General features: G+C 45.2%; 2 protein-coding genes across 4 annotated transcripts; one reads left to right on the forward strand and one right to left on the reverse strand.

The window, feature by feature from the left end:
* Positions 1-22: 22 nt before the first annotated feature.
* ING5 (inhibitor of growth family member 5) lies at positions 23-10814 on the reverse strand. 2 transcript variants are annotated; one of them, XM_075099613.1, is made up of 8 exons: positions 10668-10814; positions 9056-9127; positions 8185-8351; positions 6642-6753; positions 5577-5670; positions 4436-4571; positions 4224-4285; positions 23-3319 (listed from the first exon to the last, which is right to left on the reverse strand). In XM_075099613.1, the coding sequence occupies exons 1-8, from the start codon at positions 10807-10809 to the stop codon at positions 3277-3279; spliced, it is 828 nt and encodes a 275-aa protein (XP_074955714.1). In that variant the 5' UTR covers positions 10810-10814; the 3' UTR covers positions 23-3276. The 2 variants fall into 2 exon arrangements, with proteins under 2 accessions (XP_074955714.1, XP_074955715.1); XM_075099614.1 differs by lacking the exon at positions 10668-10814 and adding an exon at positions 9826-9976.
* Positions 10062-17176, forward strand: DTYMK (deoxythymidylate kinase). Of its 2 annotated transcripts, none has more exons than XM_075099615.1 (5): positions 10062-10275; positions 10821-10929; positions 11913-12003; positions 14191-14388; positions 16606-17176. In XM_075099615.1, exons 1-5 carry the CDS (start codon positions 10146-10148, stop codon positions 16714-16716), a joined length of 639 nt encoding a protein of 212 aa, XP_074955716.1. In that variant the 5' UTR covers positions 10062-10145; the 3' UTR covers positions 16717-17176. The 2 variants fall into 2 exon arrangements, with proteins under 2 accessions (XP_074955716.1, XP_074955718.1); XM_075099617.1 differs by lacking the exon at positions 16606-17176 and adding an exon at positions 14669-14911 and having other exon boundaries at positions 10116-10275.
* Positions 17177-18287: the final 1111 nt, after the last annotated feature.

An 18287-nucleotide genomic window follows, 5' to 3' on the forward strand; every position in this document is an offset into this window, starting at 1 on the left:
ACTCCCAACATGCTCTCGCACACTTGTTCCCAAAAATACTTTATTTATAACAATATATTCATTATCTATAACATGATCCAAAAATACAGATATACATTTTTACTTTACATTCTTTTTTTTTTTTTATAAAAAGATATTCTCTTCCATTTACAAAGGGAACATAAGATCTAATTCCTTTAAAAAATAGAACGATCAGGTTAAAGTTGTTTCACCTCCAGTTTGGACGAGCTACAATAAAGCTGGACCCCACAGGGTAGTTGGGTGTTTCGACAGTCTTTAGTGGAACATTCCTTTACATATCACAGTCTTGGTCACCCTTCTCCAGAAAAGCATTTTTAACACCCTACATTCAAGATTCAGGAGAAAGACTTAAATCATTTAGTAAGCAAAAATGAAGGCTACCAGTATTTCTGTCTATAAGGAGTTTACAAAAAAAAAAAGTATCTCTAAAGCCAGGTGTAAGTGGCCAAGAGATGCTCTGGAGCCTGTCAGAGCCCCTGTGCAGATATGTTCTGAGCAGGACAGTTTATTGCTGGTACCAGATGTCAGATGTTCTGACATGAGAGATGTTACATCGCAGAGGAGTATGTTGTAGCTCATATTGTTCAGAATTCCTAGCAAAGTATCCTTCCTTTTGAGGGCTGATGCTGCCTTCTAGAGCTTATTTTTCTTTTTGCTTTGCTGTCCTACCTGACCATCTTTTCTGAGCTGAGGGTGGTCAGCTTTGCACTTACTCATCCATAGCTGCACACTTCTGTAAGGACCCATTTTCCAGCAAGACATCCAGAGAGGTACAGTGGAATTGTGAGACTGTTTTCAAATCAAATGCTTAATCTCTGGTGATACCACTACTAATAAAGCCTTAGTGGAAGGGGAAAAAAGAAAAAAGAGAGAGAAGAAGTTGTATACAATACCATTGGATGGAAGAGGAAAATAAAACCTGAAATGGCATCAACACTAGCCTTCAGGATGCAGTGACACTCCTGCATTAATCCAGTGTAGTAGGTCAATGAGGTACAGGTCTCACTCACTGGTTTCTGAACAACAGGCTGGCTCATGAGGCATCATGATTAAATTTGCTCTCAAAAAAAAAAAGAGGCACAGAGAAAAAGGGCTGGCTGTATATCTACATTCAGGTTTGTGTGACTGTGCTTTTCCTCCTCCTCCTCTCCAGCAATCTGCTTTTGATTTGTCTGTGTGCTTTCTGGGTGCTATTACAATGGCAGCAATGACAAATGCACATCATCTTGTAAACGTAACTATGGAAACGTCATATACAACACGTGGAGTGATGCAACGTAGCGAAGGCACGTGCAACACCATACTTCAAATGAAAGGACCCTGGAGACATGTTTTTTGTTTTTTCATAGCAGATGCAATAAATCAAAATGTTCACAGAAAAGCTGTCTCACTATGAAGAGGTTTCTTCTATGTCAGTCTTGACACACCTGCAGCATCTACAAAGCCCAACAGAGCAAAGCGGGGAAGGAAGCTGGCAAGAGCTGTGTTCTACTTTCTTTCATTGCAAAACAGAAGAGGATCGGTGTAAAAAGGGGGGAAAAAAAGAAAAAAAAAAAAAGACTTTCTTTTGGAAACAGGTGCCAAAATCTGCCTAGAAGTGTTTTTTTTTCTTCTATACTGTTTATTCAGATTGCTTCTACAGCAGAAAAGCAGCTTATCTGGAAGTTTCCTAATGCCTTTCCAGCAGTCTATACCAAGAGTTCCCGCATAAGGGTATGCAAAGTAGTACACAGCCCTGCACAGAGCCGCCATCAACACCCATCAGGGATCACATCCAAAGTTCATGAACCCTGGTGCCTACTGCTGCAGGCGGGTTTGGTTTGAGGCTTTTTTTTTATCCCCACTCTGCCAGGAGAACCACCCTTCCCCATAACATCTTTTATTGTTGGCAGGTAAGCCCCATAACACAGGAGATACATATGGATAGAAGAGTTCTCTCTGCTCTTCCCTCAACTTCTGCATCCACTGTAACTCAGAGGAAAGAAAAAACAGACACTTCTGTTTTCCTACTCCTGATTTCCTTCTCTTCCTTCTGCTGCAGCAACTGACACTGTGATGACAGCAAGGATTCACATTCATTATCTGAAAGGCAGCTTAAACAAGTCAAGAACATGCAAATGCACCTCCACTAAAAAAGAGAAGTAATTTTAGAACATTCCTGCTAAATGGCCTTCTTCAATACCAGAGCTTCATAGCAAATGCTGTTCAACCACCCCCAAGCTACTCCAGGGCTGCCTTTGCCATTCAGCTTTGCCTTGCTTGTTTTCCTGATTAACCCAGGTGCAACACAGGCAAATGCAAATAACAAAAGTCAGGCCTTCATCTTATTTTATGATTAAATCTGACCTTCTATCTCTATAAGAATACTGTAGGTTTCATCTTCACAGTAATGCACTTAAAGGATCTTCAGAGAAATGGAAACAGCCAGAAAAGGTAACACCCTCTCTTGATATTACTGTCACCAAGAAACACTGCAGGATAATTTTCTATTTAAAAGGTTTTCTCCCAAGAGAGAAAAACCTCTCCTAGGAGGTGGTGAAAAGTCTAATGGTTTGCTTCTGCTAAGGTTCATGTGAATGGGGGCAAGATGAAGTAAAATAAAGGCAGTGCAAAGGTAGACAGAAGAAATTCCCCAAAAGAGAAAACAGGATCATACCTCTCTCCCATCCCTGCCCTGTAAAAACTAAGCACAGTAATTGGCTTCAATGAAATGGACACTGGAAACAGTTAAACAGCTTTCCTGTTCCTTTCCCTACTACAAAACTGCATAACAAATGGACTTCACACCTAAACAATGGAGCCAACTTCTTTCATGCACGCTATGGAGAAAATTCCTTCTTCTCTGACACAGCAAGCTCCATGCCTAATCTATTTCCATGATGGCGATGCAGCATGCTGAAGATACAGCTATTTTATTTTCCTGCAGTGCCTTACGTGGTTTCGCAGAACCCTATAAACTAGCAGAAACTACAGCTACAGGCTGCCCTAGCACTTCATAGTAACACTGATTTCAGTGCTGTGCAAGTGCAACATAAATAAAATCCCTGTGGCATAGGGATCTGGGACTCGCTCTTGAAGTAATTTTCTTATGAAAGAACAGGAATTACAACTGGCCACTGGAAAGGACAATTACATATCATACCAGAAAAAGGAGGGTAGGTTAAAAAAAAAAAAGAATCAAAGATAGTATTGCAACATGAATGAAGGAATATATTAAATTCTTCTTGCCTCAGAGGACATATTCCCCTCTACATCTTACTTCTTCTTCTTTCTTTCCTGAACACAACGAGGACAAAACCTACAGAGAAAAAGCAGCAGTAATTAGTTCCTGAAGTTAACAACACATAGCCCAAGAACATTTTTTATTATTTGAGAACAAGTGGGTGGGAGGGTGGTTTAAAAGCAGCCTATTTAAGTAACTGCAACAATTTTTGTGACATGCACGAAGCCTGGGCAAATAGGAAAGGAACTGTACCAACTCAGGTGGGCACAAGTGACAGATAGCACTAGAAGGCTTCCAGGGTTCATCAGCCCCTCACTGCTGTGATTCACCTTATTTCATTCACCTAGAAGTTACCTGGAGTAACTCCAAGTTTGGCACACAAGCTTCCTCTACAGGCAAAAGAAAGAGAGATGTTCCTCCAATTCCTTCCTTCCCCTCCCTCCAATGATTGCAGTTCACTTTCACTTAAGCCTGTTTCTGATAGGCATCTTGGTAATTAGATGAGAGCAGTCCATTAAAGAGAAACTGAGTTATCAATTTTTTCCAAGATGAACATGTATATAAGCAAAACCTAGAGCAGACTTCAAACTTTGCTTCCGGAAGTGAAAACACACGTCTTCTCAATTTTAGCCACAGCCATAACTATGTGACAATACAGCAAACTTGAGATGCAACATGTACATGTTTACACAAGCCTCAGATCAAAAATTGCTGTTTTGCATATGCTCGGGTGTTTGTTTTGCTCCCACCAGAATCTAAGGCTCCCGTGGAAGTAGACTTTGGGGAGAAGGTTCCACTTGTACATTCTCTTTTCATACAGACACAATCCCAAACCACAGAGGATGCAAACCCTTAGATGACAAGAGCAAAACTCCTCTGTCAGGAAGGGTCACAACAGGGTTTTAATTCTTATTGTGATTCTTGCCGAGGCAAATTGTAGCCTGATAAAAATCAAAAAGCTGTATGTTGTCTTTCTTACCATTTCCCTTTTGGTTTGGTGGTGAGGTCCACACAAGCAAAGTGGAACCATTCAATTGGGCACTGCAAAACAGAAAGGAAAAACCCACAGAGGAGATGCTTAGTGTTTCACAAACATTACTTTCATTTTGTACTGTCTAATTGCATCCCCCCTTGGATTTCAGTGCTGTGATGGAGCGAACATCTGAAAATAAAATCATCTCGAGTGCTTACGTCTGGGTTGTCACAGCCAATCATTTCTCCATAAGACACCTGGTGACACAAGCAGTAGGTAGGTTCATTGGGGTCCACTGGCATGTCTAGGACATCTGAGGGATGCACCGAGAGGATGGCGTCAGCAAACTCAGATCTGTCAACAAGGACAGATTGAGGATAAAACACTTTGCAGTTGTAGGCAACAACATGTTTCCAAGCTTTAAGTCTCACTTGGGAAAATTAGTTTTTAACAATATCTTTCCCAAAACACGCTGACCCTGCTTCAGAGTTTAGATTACATTGTCCTATATTACCCAATAATTAAAACCATAATGTAGGTTTGATCAAACACAAAACATGCGCTTGACTATATAGGATTAAGAGAGTGATTTGTAGGTGCCATGACTACAGTAACAAAATTAGTGTACCAATCGTTCCTGCTTGCGGACAGACAAATCTGACTTTTTTCCCCCCTCCCAGTCAGTTTTAATATAAATATTCTTCTACTTGCCAGGTATGAATGAACCCCCTTACTCTAACAGGAATGTATTAAGTTGACATGTCAGTAATGCTCAGCGGAAACTATTTTTTTTCCCTCTTCCACCCTTCCATTTAGCTAACTGAAAAATTAGAATTAACAGGGCCCCTCTAATACAAAGCACATGATAGAGGGGGGAGGTGCTTTCTTCCTTGCTTCACAAAATCAAAATAGATTACTCAAGACTATTTAGGGCATCATTGTTTGAAAAACAACCCCCAGAATTCTCCAAGATGTCTAGAACAATAAAACATCAGTTTTTCTTTCAATGGGCAAGGGTTTCTTTTTACTATCAAGACCACAAACAACTGTTAAAAATAGCCGCATGACAAAAATCAAAGCTATTTTGCCCCAGCTTGCCAACAGCAACAGAGAAGCTTGCCCTTCCAGAGGGAAGCATGAACTCAGCTTCCAAGCATGCTGAGTTTCCACATGCCAACCAAGGAGTTCACTAACAAAGCCGACTTGTCCTAAGCAGGACACTAATGAAACGGAGTAACAACAGAACACTAACACTGCTCACCATCCAGACACAAGTCATAAATAGGGTAACATGAGCTTGTGGAAAATTCATGAAATGTCAAGCCAAAGTCACCAGAGCTGTGACTGGGTATGCCTTACCCTCCTTTGATTTTCTTTTTCTTTGGCGTATCTTCTTCAGATGTTCGCCTGCCTCGACCACGAGAGCCTCTTCTGTCTTTCTGACTTCGTCCCTCTATAAAGGAAAAAACCTCATCATTTCAATTTATCGGAATACCGGGAAAATCCCCAGATATTTTTCTTTTGATGCATTTATTGTTTTGAAAACCTTCTTTCATATGTAACTGAACATGAACGCCAATTCTGTAATACATTTTTATGCCACAAACATGACAAATTGGCAGGTAGTACGACTGAGCACCAAACTCTTGCATTCGCAGTTTTGGCAATTAAATCACTGCAGTACAATGACAGCCCATACCATTGCACAAGATATAAATAGCATCACGTTTGATTAGACATGCTGTAACTTTTTTTTAGATCTCAGTGTATTTTTAAACACTCAGACAGTTAATTGGTTACTCAATAACTAATGTAACTTTTATCTCCACATCCCTGACCTTACCCCTTATTTCACAGTTCAAAGGCATAAAGCTGTACTGCTGTGAACCATGCTCAAATTTCACTGTAATCACATGAGATATCCAGTATGCATTAGAGAAACTGGTACCTTCCTTCAATTCCTAATTTTTCCTGCTGTTCTGAGCTTGATTAGTATTCAAATTCTGGTAAAGGTAAGAAAACTGACACATCTCTCCTCAAAGAGATCTTAGAACCTACTCAGTAACAGATCAAGCCTGAAACTACAACTGTTACACTCAAGAGCTGCAAGAACACCAGTTCAGTTTTGTCACAGTTAGCTTGCCCTTGGCCAGTAGCCTCCTTACAACCAGTAACCGTAGGCCACCTGAGGGGAATCTGGCAAGCAGGGACAGTAAGATGGATCCCAGCATTAGATTTTTCTTCACCTGTTTACTGCCTACCAGAACACTGTAAATATTTGAAGAGTGTTAAAAACAAGTAGAGAAGTACACTATAGTGTACTTCTTTTCTTCCTCCAGAAATAATAGCCTGCTTTATATTTTAGTCTTTCTGGTTAGATATGCTCAGTGCTGGAAAAGGCTGTCAAACATAAAATGTACACACTTTTCAGGCTTCGAGATCCAGGGTTTTCAAAGTCACTGCCTTCCAGTTTATCTTTCAGATCTGCTTCAAACCGTGCCAAGTCTGCATCCAGCCGGCGGATATGCTTATCCACCTGCACAGAAGAGGAAACCACAAACTGAATAAAAAAAAAATTAAAATCCCCAAACGAAAACAGGAAGGTCTAAAGCCGTTATCAGCATGAACAGGAGTATAATACTTCAAAGCAAGGCATGAAGGGTATGAAACTGGAAAAAGGAAAATGGTATGCATAAAGGGAATTAAAGCAGAGAGAAAAAGATAAAGCCAATGGAATATAGGAAAAAGCAGGAGGACCTAATGCCAATACAGGCAAAGAGAAAGGAAGGAAAAGGGGGAAGGAGGTGGTATAAATGAGAGTCAAAGCAACTTAGACTAATGGTTTGTGGAACAAAACAAGATGATGATAGATTTTAAAAAGAATTGTTTCCTCCCTGCAATTTTCAAAATACATTATTCAATGTATAATGAAATGCGTTGAGTAGATCAGTCTATTTTTTTCTGGTGTTTCACTGGCATGCTATTCAAAGAAGTTTAGTAATAAATACAGGCTTCCACTGACTACCTCCAATATCAAGTCAATACATGTTAAGTAAATACCCTGTACCACCCTGGTTGCAGTAACATGGCTTACAGAACAGAGAGGTAGCAAAGGCATTTTAAGCCCCCACCCCCAACTGTGTTCCCACAATACCTAGTCCTCAAATCAGTGCTATCTAGGATACTTTTATTTCACGGGGATTGCATTTACTTTTCTGCAGTATGAGGGTGATAAAATGTCCTGCAGCTGCAGATGTAGCAGAACCCAAAGCAGCTCTAGAAGCTGGACAAAACAAGCTAAGTAGTCAAAAGCACTGATGTTCTATCCATGGGATAAAACACACAAAGGTAAGAACTGTTCCAGGGACAGCTACACGGACACAGGGGTAAGGGCAGAAGAGAAAAGTGGAAAGCTGCATCTTAAGAAATTTTATTTTCTCATCAGGTCCACTGAGGAAAGTTTGGTGTCTGACATACGACCAGAACGGTGGAGCTGACAGGTCTGCTTTCTTTGGTCACTTGGAAACCAAGGTAACTGAGCAGATTTCCCACAATTCCTCCACAGTATAGTGCTGAAGGTGACTGCAAAAAAGTGTTGTTTTTGACTAAGACTGGCCCTAAATAAATTATCAGGTGACAGGGGAGCTGCTGGGGAGGAGGGAGTGGGATAAATTCTCTGGCATTATTACACAGCAGAGGAGTACTACCAATCAAGCCATCTCCAAGTGGGATCAACTCATTTAACCTTTCAGCAGAAGAGAAGACTCCTTGACACAAAACCTGCTAACACAACGGAGGACAACACTAAGAAAAGTAAGCTTAAGAATAATTCATTTCAGTAAAATCTTTAACCCCAAACATAAATATGTCAGGGAAAACGACACTATGGAAATGTCTTCTATGTCCAGCAGCCCCACTCCAGAGAATGACCGTTTTTAACAAAAGTCTCACTGGTTGTGACCCTCACCATCTCGTACGTCTGCATGGCCAGCTGGACTTTATCATCGCTGTACTCTTTACATTTGCTGTAGGCACTCTGGATTTTCTTCAGGTGTTCCACTCGCTCCTCAGGTAACATGTGCTTCACTGATTCGATGTATTCTGCTGCAAGGCTGTCAATTTCTGCTTTCTTATCTGAAAAGCAAAGTATGTACATGTGAGAAAGCTGTCTGCCAAAGCAAGTACTTTTTTTTCCTGCCTCTTTAGGGTATTTAGAAAACCTCTCCTGACTTCCCCTGATCCTTTAATGTATTTCCCTTTTTTAAAAAAGATGAAGTTAAAGGTATTCACTCTTTAACACTTGTGGTATGATTCTGATTTCTCAAGTACTTTACAGTTAATTCAGAGGAGGGGCTTACAGATAGGATCAGAAACTGATCCAACAGGTTCCCAAACTTCAGCCTCTCTTCCCACATGCAGAACATTGTATTTGTTACACAAATCATTTACCATTCTAACGGTTCAAATTGAAAATAGTTTCTGTACAACCAGATACCAACACAAACCTCAAAAAAGAAAAAAAGGTCTTGAAAGACACACAGCCATCTACAATTCAGTAGATGTGGAAATGCATGCAAAGTAAGGCCATCTGAGGGGCCATCAGGTACAGCAATCGCACAGCTACAAATTAACATGCAGCTGCTGAAAAAAAAACTTGGTCCTGTGAGCTGGAAGGCACCACAGAAAAGAAACAAACACCGCACAGTGCTCAGGTCAAGAAAAGGAGAAGAGATAGAGGGTTAGACATGTCCTCTAAAGCTTAGTCTCCACAGGGCTCTTCCCATCCTTCAGCTCAAGGCTCCGTGTCAGACTTTGCTTACTGAAATACCTGAACACACCTTCTGTTCTCTGATCCAGCTCCCGCATCAGCTGGAAGTTCCTCTGCAGTTCGCATGGCAGGTTTTCAATACCTGGAACACAAAAGCCAAGAAACACTACAGCCTGTTCTCCTCATAGGAGCCCTCCCGCCTCTGACACAAACCCTGCAGAGCTGGAAGCAGCACCACGGCGCGGGGCCAGCGGTCGAAACACCCGCAGCTACGCCACACGGAGACACGAAGAAGCGGCGTGCGGCCCCCCTTCTCGCCTAGAAGCACCCCAGGACCGAAGCCTTTGCAACAGGAGGCCCGCGCGGGAAGGCGCGCTGAGCCTGACATACGTAAACCGCCCGGTTACATCAGGAGAGCCTCGGCAGGGGTACGCGGGTGGACATGGACCTTCCTGGGGCTGAGGCTTGCCCAGCAGCCCCGTTACTCCCGCTGTTTATCAGCCGCCCGGTGGCGCGCAGCGCGAGGGGAACCGGCCGGCGCCGCTGCCGGGAGCCCCTCGGCCCGCCCGCCGTTACCGGCACCGCAGCAGCCCGGCCGCAGGCAGAAGGGGCCGGGTGCGGCAGCCCAGCGGCACCGGCGCTACCGGCCATCACCTTACCGACCGGCTCCCTGACGCGCAGCGATGACGCCCGGCGGCGGCTGATGACGTAGAGCACACCCCCCCCCCCCCCCCCCCCCCCCGTGGCGTAGTTCTAATTCCCGCCGCCAACCCCCGCTCCCCCCCCTTGCTGCCGCCGCCACCGCCCCCCTCCGCCGCCGCCGGCGGGCCCGGCGCTCACTGTCCAGGTAGTGCTCCAGGTACATGGCGGTCGCCATCTTGCGGCCCGCGCCCCGCCGCCGCTTCCCGCTGCTTGCCGGGCCCGCATGACAAGGGCCGCGGCCCCAGCCTCATCCCATATTTATAACCCGCCGGGAGCTTATTGGTGGACGGGACGCCCCTGCTGCATATTCATGAGGGGCAGGGCGGGCGGGAGGCGGTGCTGGCCTTCCCGCCTCGGCGCCTCCGTGCCCTTTCGCCTCCTAGAGCGGCGTGGGGGCGCTCGCCGGGATTGGCAGGGTGGTAGCGGAAGGGGTGGGGCGGCCGGGCGGACCGCGCGCAATGGCGGGCCGGCGCGGGGCGCTGATCGTGCTGGAGGGGGTGGACCGCGCCGGGAAGAGCACGCAGGGCTGGCGGCTGGTGGAGGCGCTCCGGGCCGACGGGCACAGAGCCGACCTCCTCCGCTTCCCGGGTACGGGGCCTGCCGGTCCCCGGAGGGAACGGGGGTGGAGGGGAGGAAGCAAGGGAGTCCCTCTAGGTCGGGCCACGGCACCCGGTGCGCACCCCCTCCCCGCGCCCTCGATGGGTCCCGGTCCCGGCGGGCGCGGGGGCGCTGTCCCGGGGGTCGCGTAGCACACCCGGCCCCTGGCCTCCCGCTTTCAGACAGACCGATCTCCTCCCACCCATGACAGGCGGAGAGACTGGACAGACCGACTTCCACCCACCCGCGACAGACATGCCCCCACCCACGGACGGACTGGCCTCCTCCCACCCGTGACAGGCAGACAGACCCACGTCCCCGGACAGACTGACCTCTGCCCCCCCGTGACAGGCAGACAGACCCCCATCCCCGGACAGACTGACCTCTGCTCCCCCGTGACAGGCAGGTAAACGCTGGCCCTCTACAGACCAACCTCCCACACACAACAGGCGGACAGACCCTCAGGACAGATGGACGCCCCTTTGGCAAGAGCAGCTCAGGGCAGCATTTGCTCCTTCTTCCCATCTCTCCTGCAGAGAGAACAACAGAGATCGGGCGGCTGATCAGCTCCTACCTGGCGAAGGAGAAGAACCTGGAGGACCACACCGTTCACCTGCTCTTCTCTGCAAATCGCTGGGAACATGTGTAAAGATAATTCTTGTTAAGTTGTAAAAGAAAAACGTGGTGTTGAATCCTCCTGGGGTTTTAGCTTGTAGTGGGTACAGAAGGAATAAGAGTACAACCCTGTTTAGTGAGGGAAACATGGCTGGAGGCAATGTCTCAGGGACTTTTACAGCTTTGGATTTAATCTCAGATCAAATCCCACAGTTTGGTTTTTTGAAATCGTCAGGTGTGATATTTATTTCCAATCCCTGTGCTGTACTGGGTTTAAGAATTGGGAAGCTGAGACTGTACAAGCCTAGACTGGGAATTTGCTTTCCTGAATGAAGAGACCTTGCTTTGCAAGGAAGTCCATGTGAGTAACAGTGGTTAAGGAACTGTGCCCAAACTTCCCCTCTGCATTCAGCTGTAAGTGGCCGTCCTTGCTTTTGGCCCCTGAGTGCGTGGAGCTAGGGGAATCAGTGTCAGCTGGTTTTTTTTACCTGGAAATCTAGATTGCAAATGTATTAAAAAACCCCAGCCTTCACTGATTTTGCTGTAGTGGCAGTGCCAAGCAGACTGGGAAAGTGTAAGGCAGATCAGTGATCTGTAGCAAGAAATGTCACTGTCATGAATAAAGGACATTTCGGCCAAGGCAGAGTGTATCTCAAATCAACTGCACCATTTAAAAACCAAAGAGGATTAAGCTGGTCATGTCTGAGTATAGTTCAGCTGTGATCTTGCCTGTAAGCTTTGGAGCTGCCTAGAGCAGTGCCCTGCACTGGGGAACCCTGGACTTGGGTGCCTTGAAAGGGTATTTGCTTCATGTCTCTTAGATGACAGAATACAAATAGCTGTTTAGCCACGATGAGCGTCACAGATAACCTGACAGTGCTAATGATCACTGTTAATGATGACGTATGTTAGCAGAGAAACACTGGCCTCATGAGCTTTTAGATAAACTCCTTTCATTTGTATGACTATAAAGGAGTGTAACTTTTTTTTTTTTTCTCCCACATGGTTTTCAGACCGTTGATGAAAGAGAAACTACATCAAGGGATCACGCTTGTGGTTGACAGATACGCCTTTTCTGGAGTGGCCTTCACAAGTGCCAAAGAGGTGAGGCCTACAGCAGCTGCTGCCCCTCTGTATTTGGGGAAGCAGCTCCAGCTCTGGAGGCCTGATAGAGATGTCTGTGTTGATGACTGAGGCTCCAGAGTTCCGGGGAAATGTGGATTGAGACTGAGGGCGGAAATTTAAGCTCAGGTATTGACATGGTCTGTTTGCCTAGGTTTGCCCCTTCCCCAGAAAGAGCAGAGAAACTAATTTGGTTATTTCTTGTAAATCTGGACAGACCCTGGCTGTGGGGAAGCCAGTGTGTTTGACTCTGGAGAATGATAATAGAAGTTTATTTGAGATTCTCCATGCTTGCTTTGGTTGCTGGCCTGTAAGTTTGCAGAGAATAACAGAACCATGTACTTGGAAGGGACCTGTGGAAGTCACAAAGCCCAACCTTGTGCTCAAAAGTAGGTCTGAAGTCAGGCAGGCTGCTTGGGGCCACATCCAGCCAAGGTTTGAGTATCTCCGGGGATGTAGATCCACAACCTTTCTGGGCTCTTTTTTTCCGTGTTTGCTCACCCTCATGGTAAAAATTATTTTCTTCATTTAGCCTGAATTTCTCGCATGCCCACTTGTACATTTTGGCCTGTCTCTGCTTTCAAGACAAGTCAGCTTCCCTTTGGGTCATTCTGCGCAGCTATAACATACTCCTGAGTCTTGTGCTCATTTGTGTGCTCCAAGGAGGCTACCCGGGAAGATCAACCAGCTCTTCTGGGCCTCTTTGCCTTGCATGTGAGTTTCTGAGTGCATCCTGCTAAGAGGTCCGTAATAAGCAGAAATCTCTCCTGAAGTCTACGCTGGCAATTCTGCTTGTCTTGTTGACTCCTCTCCAGATTTTAAACCACTGGCTCATGTTTGCTGCAGCTAAGGCTGCCCTTGACCTTCACATCTGTGACCAGTTCTTTCTTGCTTGTAACAAATCCAGCAGGGTCCCTCCCCTCACTGGCTCATCAATCACTGTGTCAAGCATTTTTTGAGCATGCTCCAGAAATGGGTTGCTTGTGCCCAGCAGATAGGCAGGTGGTTGCGACCTTCCATGAGTACCAGGACCTGCAACTGAGATCCTTCTTCCAGTTGTCTAAAGGTTCCTCAACATCCTCTCTTCAACCAGGCAGTCTGTAGCAGGCCCCACTCCAATATCACCTGTGTTACTCTGCCTCAGTTCTCCTGCTTTTAGGTGAGCCTCCATTATTGTGTCATCCCCCAGATGTTTCCTCCTGGCCTCCCATCTTCAATTCTCTACAGATTGCAAACCTTCCCCCTGACATACTTGGTTTAAAGCTCTCTTCATTGGTTTAGCAAGCCTGTTTGCATAGATGCTCTTGTCCCACTTTGTCAGATGAATCCCATTCCTCTTCAGTAGCCACCGATCCTCAAAGAGCATCTGTGGCTGTAGAAGCTGAAAGCCCTGCCTGCAATGCCAGCTGTGCAGCTGAGAGTTGACATACATTCGTTCCTGCCAGGAAGCCGTTCCCTGCTTCCTGGAAGGACTGAGGAGATCCTGGCCCCCCGTGCCCTGCGCCCTCACCTGCAGAACCCTGCAGTTGCTCTTGATATATTTAAGATCCCCCTAATAGTATCACTGGTGCCTATGTGGATGATGAGTAAGTGGACACGCCTCGGTGGTCTCTGCACCGTGTTGTGTGTTCATGTGCCCTGATGTAAGTTTTCAAATCTGTCAACAAGATCTGAAAGTTGGAAAACTTTGTCTCTTGTGTCTGGGATGAAATTCCTGGGTAGGCTGAGAAAGCATAGGGTAGGTATTTGAAAAGCCAGAAAGATCCACACTAAAGCTGCGTGGTGTTTGTATTTGAAAGCAGCTTTCTTTTGGACTGATCACAGTTTCAGACCAGTAACAGCAGTATGGGGACTCAGAACATGACTTGGTATTCAGCTCTGATGGGCTCTACAGAAGAGATGTTAAACCTCTAGCTCTCTTTGACGTCAGTGAGTGTGAGAGGTGCAGAGCACCTAGCAAAATCTGGCCCCCCACAATTATCAGACTGGATTCTCACATGATAAGCTGGGATATCTCCTTTTCATTTTGTAGTCCTGTGCTTGGTGATTTGGGCTGTATCTCTTCTCTGGCTGTTCCTTCCCCATCTCCCTCTCCAGCTAAGCTGGCTTCTTTCTCTTCTTTGCATTCATTCCTTTCACCTCAAACTCGGTTGTCTTTGTTTGGGACAGAACTTCTGCCTGGACTGGTGCAAACAGCCTGATATTGGACTCCCAAAGCCAGACCTGATTCTGTTTCTTCAGTTAAGCCTGGAGGAAGCAGCGGAACGAGGGAACTTTGGAAATGAACGTTATGAGAACAGCTCCTTCCAAGAGAAAGTTCTACAGTCTTTCTATCATCTGATGAAGGACAAGACGTTAAACTGGAAGGTGAGGAAATAACCCTAACGGGCCTGTCATGGACCAGGGTAGGGGGGTCTCATGACGGCTCCTGAATTGTGCCCATTGCATCCCTGTGCTCCCCCTTCCTGCTCCTGGTTGGGGGGACATGTTGGGAACCAGCTAAGGGCAGCGTGGCCTGTGGCAGGGAGGATGCCTCCCCGTCCCAGGATGCTCTATAGGGCCCCATGGGGGTGAGGGAAAGATGGTTGGCTGGCTGGTCAGTTGGTTTGGCAGAAGAGCTTTCTGGCAATCATTCTCTTTCTTAAAGACAAACTGACAAACCTGGGTAAGAAGCATTGGGACACACCCATGCTCTTCCCCGCCTGTTTCCTTGGCATTCTGCAGCACCTGCCAAGGATTCTGGAGTCCTTGGAGGTTTTCTGGGGCCCTCCTGCCTGTGTCTCCCTTACTGATGATCACCTTTGTTCTCACATGACCAGTTTCCATCTGCATTTGCTGTCTTACTGCTACAAGAAATCTTTCCAAATACATGATCGTTTTTTGTTCCATGTGGCTGTGTCACTTTGCCCTGTTCATCCCTTGGATCTGTTTGCAGAGGGCTGCACAGACAGCAGTCTTATCCCAGAAGAGGAAGTGTTCCCCATTCTTCTTGCATGTAGATCACCTAGGCTGAGGCTTTCTAGTGTAGGCCTGCTGTTTATCATCTCCATCACCCTGTCAGTACTCAATCATGAGATGCAGGCAGCATCTTCTGTTTATTCTGTACATCTCACACAGACATTGGAGGACAGAGATTATGGATACGTCTCCATCAGAAGCTGGAGATGTACACAGATTTGCCAAATGATCAGACTGTGTAAAGCAAACATAATTCTTCACAGCCTGTTTTAGATAAACATGACTCTGTAGAAATATTTTGGGCACTGTCAGAACCTAAAGAACCTAAATGTACAACAGTCACCAAACTAGGACTTTTATTGGAATAAAGTTATGCTAGGAAATTGCCTTTCCTACAGCATGACTGAAAAAATAGGCTGACAGAAAACATGTACCATAGCACAAAACCCCAAAATAATTCATTTAACAAAACTACATGTGCTATCATGAGAGGCAATATGGAATTAATATATAGACTGTAAACCCTGATTTTTTCCAGAGATTCCAGCAGTAGAACTCATTTCTTTTATTACCTGTTTTCTGTTATTTGTCTTCCTATTCCTTGCTTCAAAGGAGTTTTCACTTGAAGTATTAGCAACACGTTTAAAATACTCTGAAGTGCACAAGTATCAAACAGCTATGTATCAGAATAGATGATAGGTGTCCCTGAAATAGGCACAGAAATCCAGTTTCAGTACACATTAAAAGTATAGTTAGCATTCCTGTCTCTTTGCCCCGTATTATCAGACAGAATAACAGACATCAAACACTGCCAAAGAACCGATTAGTCCAAGGCATAAAATGCAGCTCAGTAGCATTAGTTACACAAATAAACTGAGATCAGCAAGCTGCTTGAGGATATTGTGTGAGCACAAAGTGGGGTGCTGGCTGTGCTGTAATGAAAAGGCTACTATTTAATTGTGAAGTCTTTATTGCCTGTCGTCACAGCCTGCTCTTTCTCAGCAATGCTGTGTGGGCCAGTGTTGCATAGGTCACTGTGATAAATCTGCACCTCTCTACCACTCTTCACCAAATCCTTTCTTCACCTTGGTCACTCCCTCAACCATACACGAGTCATGCTGCTATTCTTTAAACATCAGGATCATCTTATAGCTCTACAACCGTTACTCACCTCAGCTTGAGTATTTAGAAAAAAAAAACCCAAAGCTGAAACTGGAACATGATGGATTTTTAGAGGTTACAACTATTACGGGTGGAGTCTATTTTGAAGAACCACTGAAGGATCAATACACTGATATTTCTGGGGCGCCTCAGTACAGGGTGAGAACATTTAACTGCCTTTAGGTCATATGCCCTGAAGACTGTCAGCAAACAACATGCAGCAGCAGTTTCTTGTGTTTCCCTTTATCCAGCCCCACATCTACTTAAATATCTATTCCTAAACAAAATAAGTTTTTCCAATTCCACTCCAGAAACAGTGCACAGGTGTAATTCACTCTTTTCACTGCTCGTGAATAGTAACAATATTGAGTTAACAGGGGGAGCAGATAACAGCAAGGTGAGGTTTTTCTTTTTTGGTGTTGGCAATTGAGGAATGTGTTTCTGTATTTTTTGTCTTGGAAATAGACAATGGACGCTTCAAAGAGCATAGAAGACTTGCACAGAGAAATCAAGTCCGTTGCAGAGGAAACCATGCAGGAGGTTCAGAATAAGCCTTTGGGAGAACTGTGGAAATAAAGCTTTATACTGGTTATTCTTTTAGACCTAAGGGAAAACTCACCTTTTGGATCTTCCTCACTTGGGTAACTTCCCTACACACCTTCCAGTACCTACAGCTTAGATCCCATGTATTCTTCTGGGTCCAGCATGGTGCCAATACCCTTGTGATTTTATCTGCTCCTCCTCTCTATGCTGTATAGTCCATGCTGTATTTCATAAGTGAACGCAGGTTAAGTATGTAACAAATTCCTTATAAAACTCTCCCTACCTCAAGTAGGAGCTCTTGTTCAGTCCGGTAGTACAGATATGGGCGTGAAGCTCAGTGCTGCCCCCAGACACAACAGCAAGAGGCAGGCAACAGCTGTCCCAGTTTTGGGGAACTGCTATGTTTCTGATTCTTCTGCCTCTCTAGTAAATGCATCCCCGGTGCTGAAACCCGTTTGTAGAGGGCTTGCTAATAAATTATTCTTTTAAACATTTTGCACAGGGCATTTTATTTTTGCCAGTATGATTATTTGTCTTCTGCAAGGATATATAGGAGGTGAAGGTGCTGTGGTTCAGGCACTAAATCCAGGGAGAGCGGTTTGCTAGAGCTGTGGAATAAAGGGAGAGATGAATTTAAGTCTGTACCCCTGCTGTTCAGTGAGAACAATACAGAAACTGAACTGCTGTGAGCAGGTAAAAGTCTGATATAGGTGTATTAGCTCATAGCAAGTCCAGTTTGAAGGGAGAGTAAATATTTTAAATAATAATTTAAATTCTTTTAGACCAGTCAAGTTACTCCTGTGGCCAAGATCAGAGGAATAGTCACCCGTGACTCCTACGCAGACCCCAGTGCAGTTTAAACAGGCCAGCACAGGCTGCAAAACCAGATCATCTATGAATTCATCTAAGTCATCAGTAACGACCAGCAAACTACAATAAATTGGAATGTTAAATCATTTGCAAGGGGCACTGAGATATGGGGATAACCAGGAGAGTTAATGTCTTTATCTGCTGGACAGTTATCTCACCTAGCAGTGTGGACTGGACTGGTCTCCAAGCTGGCTGATACTGAGACTAAATCCTGTTCTAACTCTTAGAGGCAGATTGAACCAATCCACTAGCAGGAAGAGGAAGGTAAATGTTCAAAACAAAATTACTAATGCAAGCATCAGCTGAAATGGAAAAAGCTGCTGCCTTCACTCTACAGCTCCACAGCACTCGCTGGCAGAAACACTCCTTGTGAAGGAGGTGAGCACCTGTAATGCTGAATCAGGCCCTTCCAGCAACACTGGAAGAAGACAACACACAGCAAAGTAATTTAATTCATATTAGCTTTAGGGTGCTGACTGAAAAGCCAGAAATACCTGTTAGTTAAAGATCTAAGAAAGCTGAGCTTAGCTCTGTTATTGGGGTTACATTAACACTCAGGTAAAATCTTGTCTGGTGGACCTGTCCTTAACCATAAAATCATGAACCTGAAATAAGTACTAACCCTTGTCGTGTACAAATCAAGAGGGAGGTATGTCCCGAGTGACTAGCCCTCAACAAAGAGGACCTGCCAATGGCAACAGAGCCTTCTGATTCAAGTGCTCTGTCCTGCCACT

The sequence above is a fragment of the Phalacrocorax aristotelis genome, chromosome 7 (assembly GCF_949628215.1).
Source record: "Phalacrocorax aristotelis chromosome 7, bGulAri2.1, whole genome shotgun sequence".
NCBI lineage: Eukaryota > Metazoa > Chordata > Aves > Suliformes > Phalacrocoracidae > Phalacrocorax > Phalacrocorax aristotelis.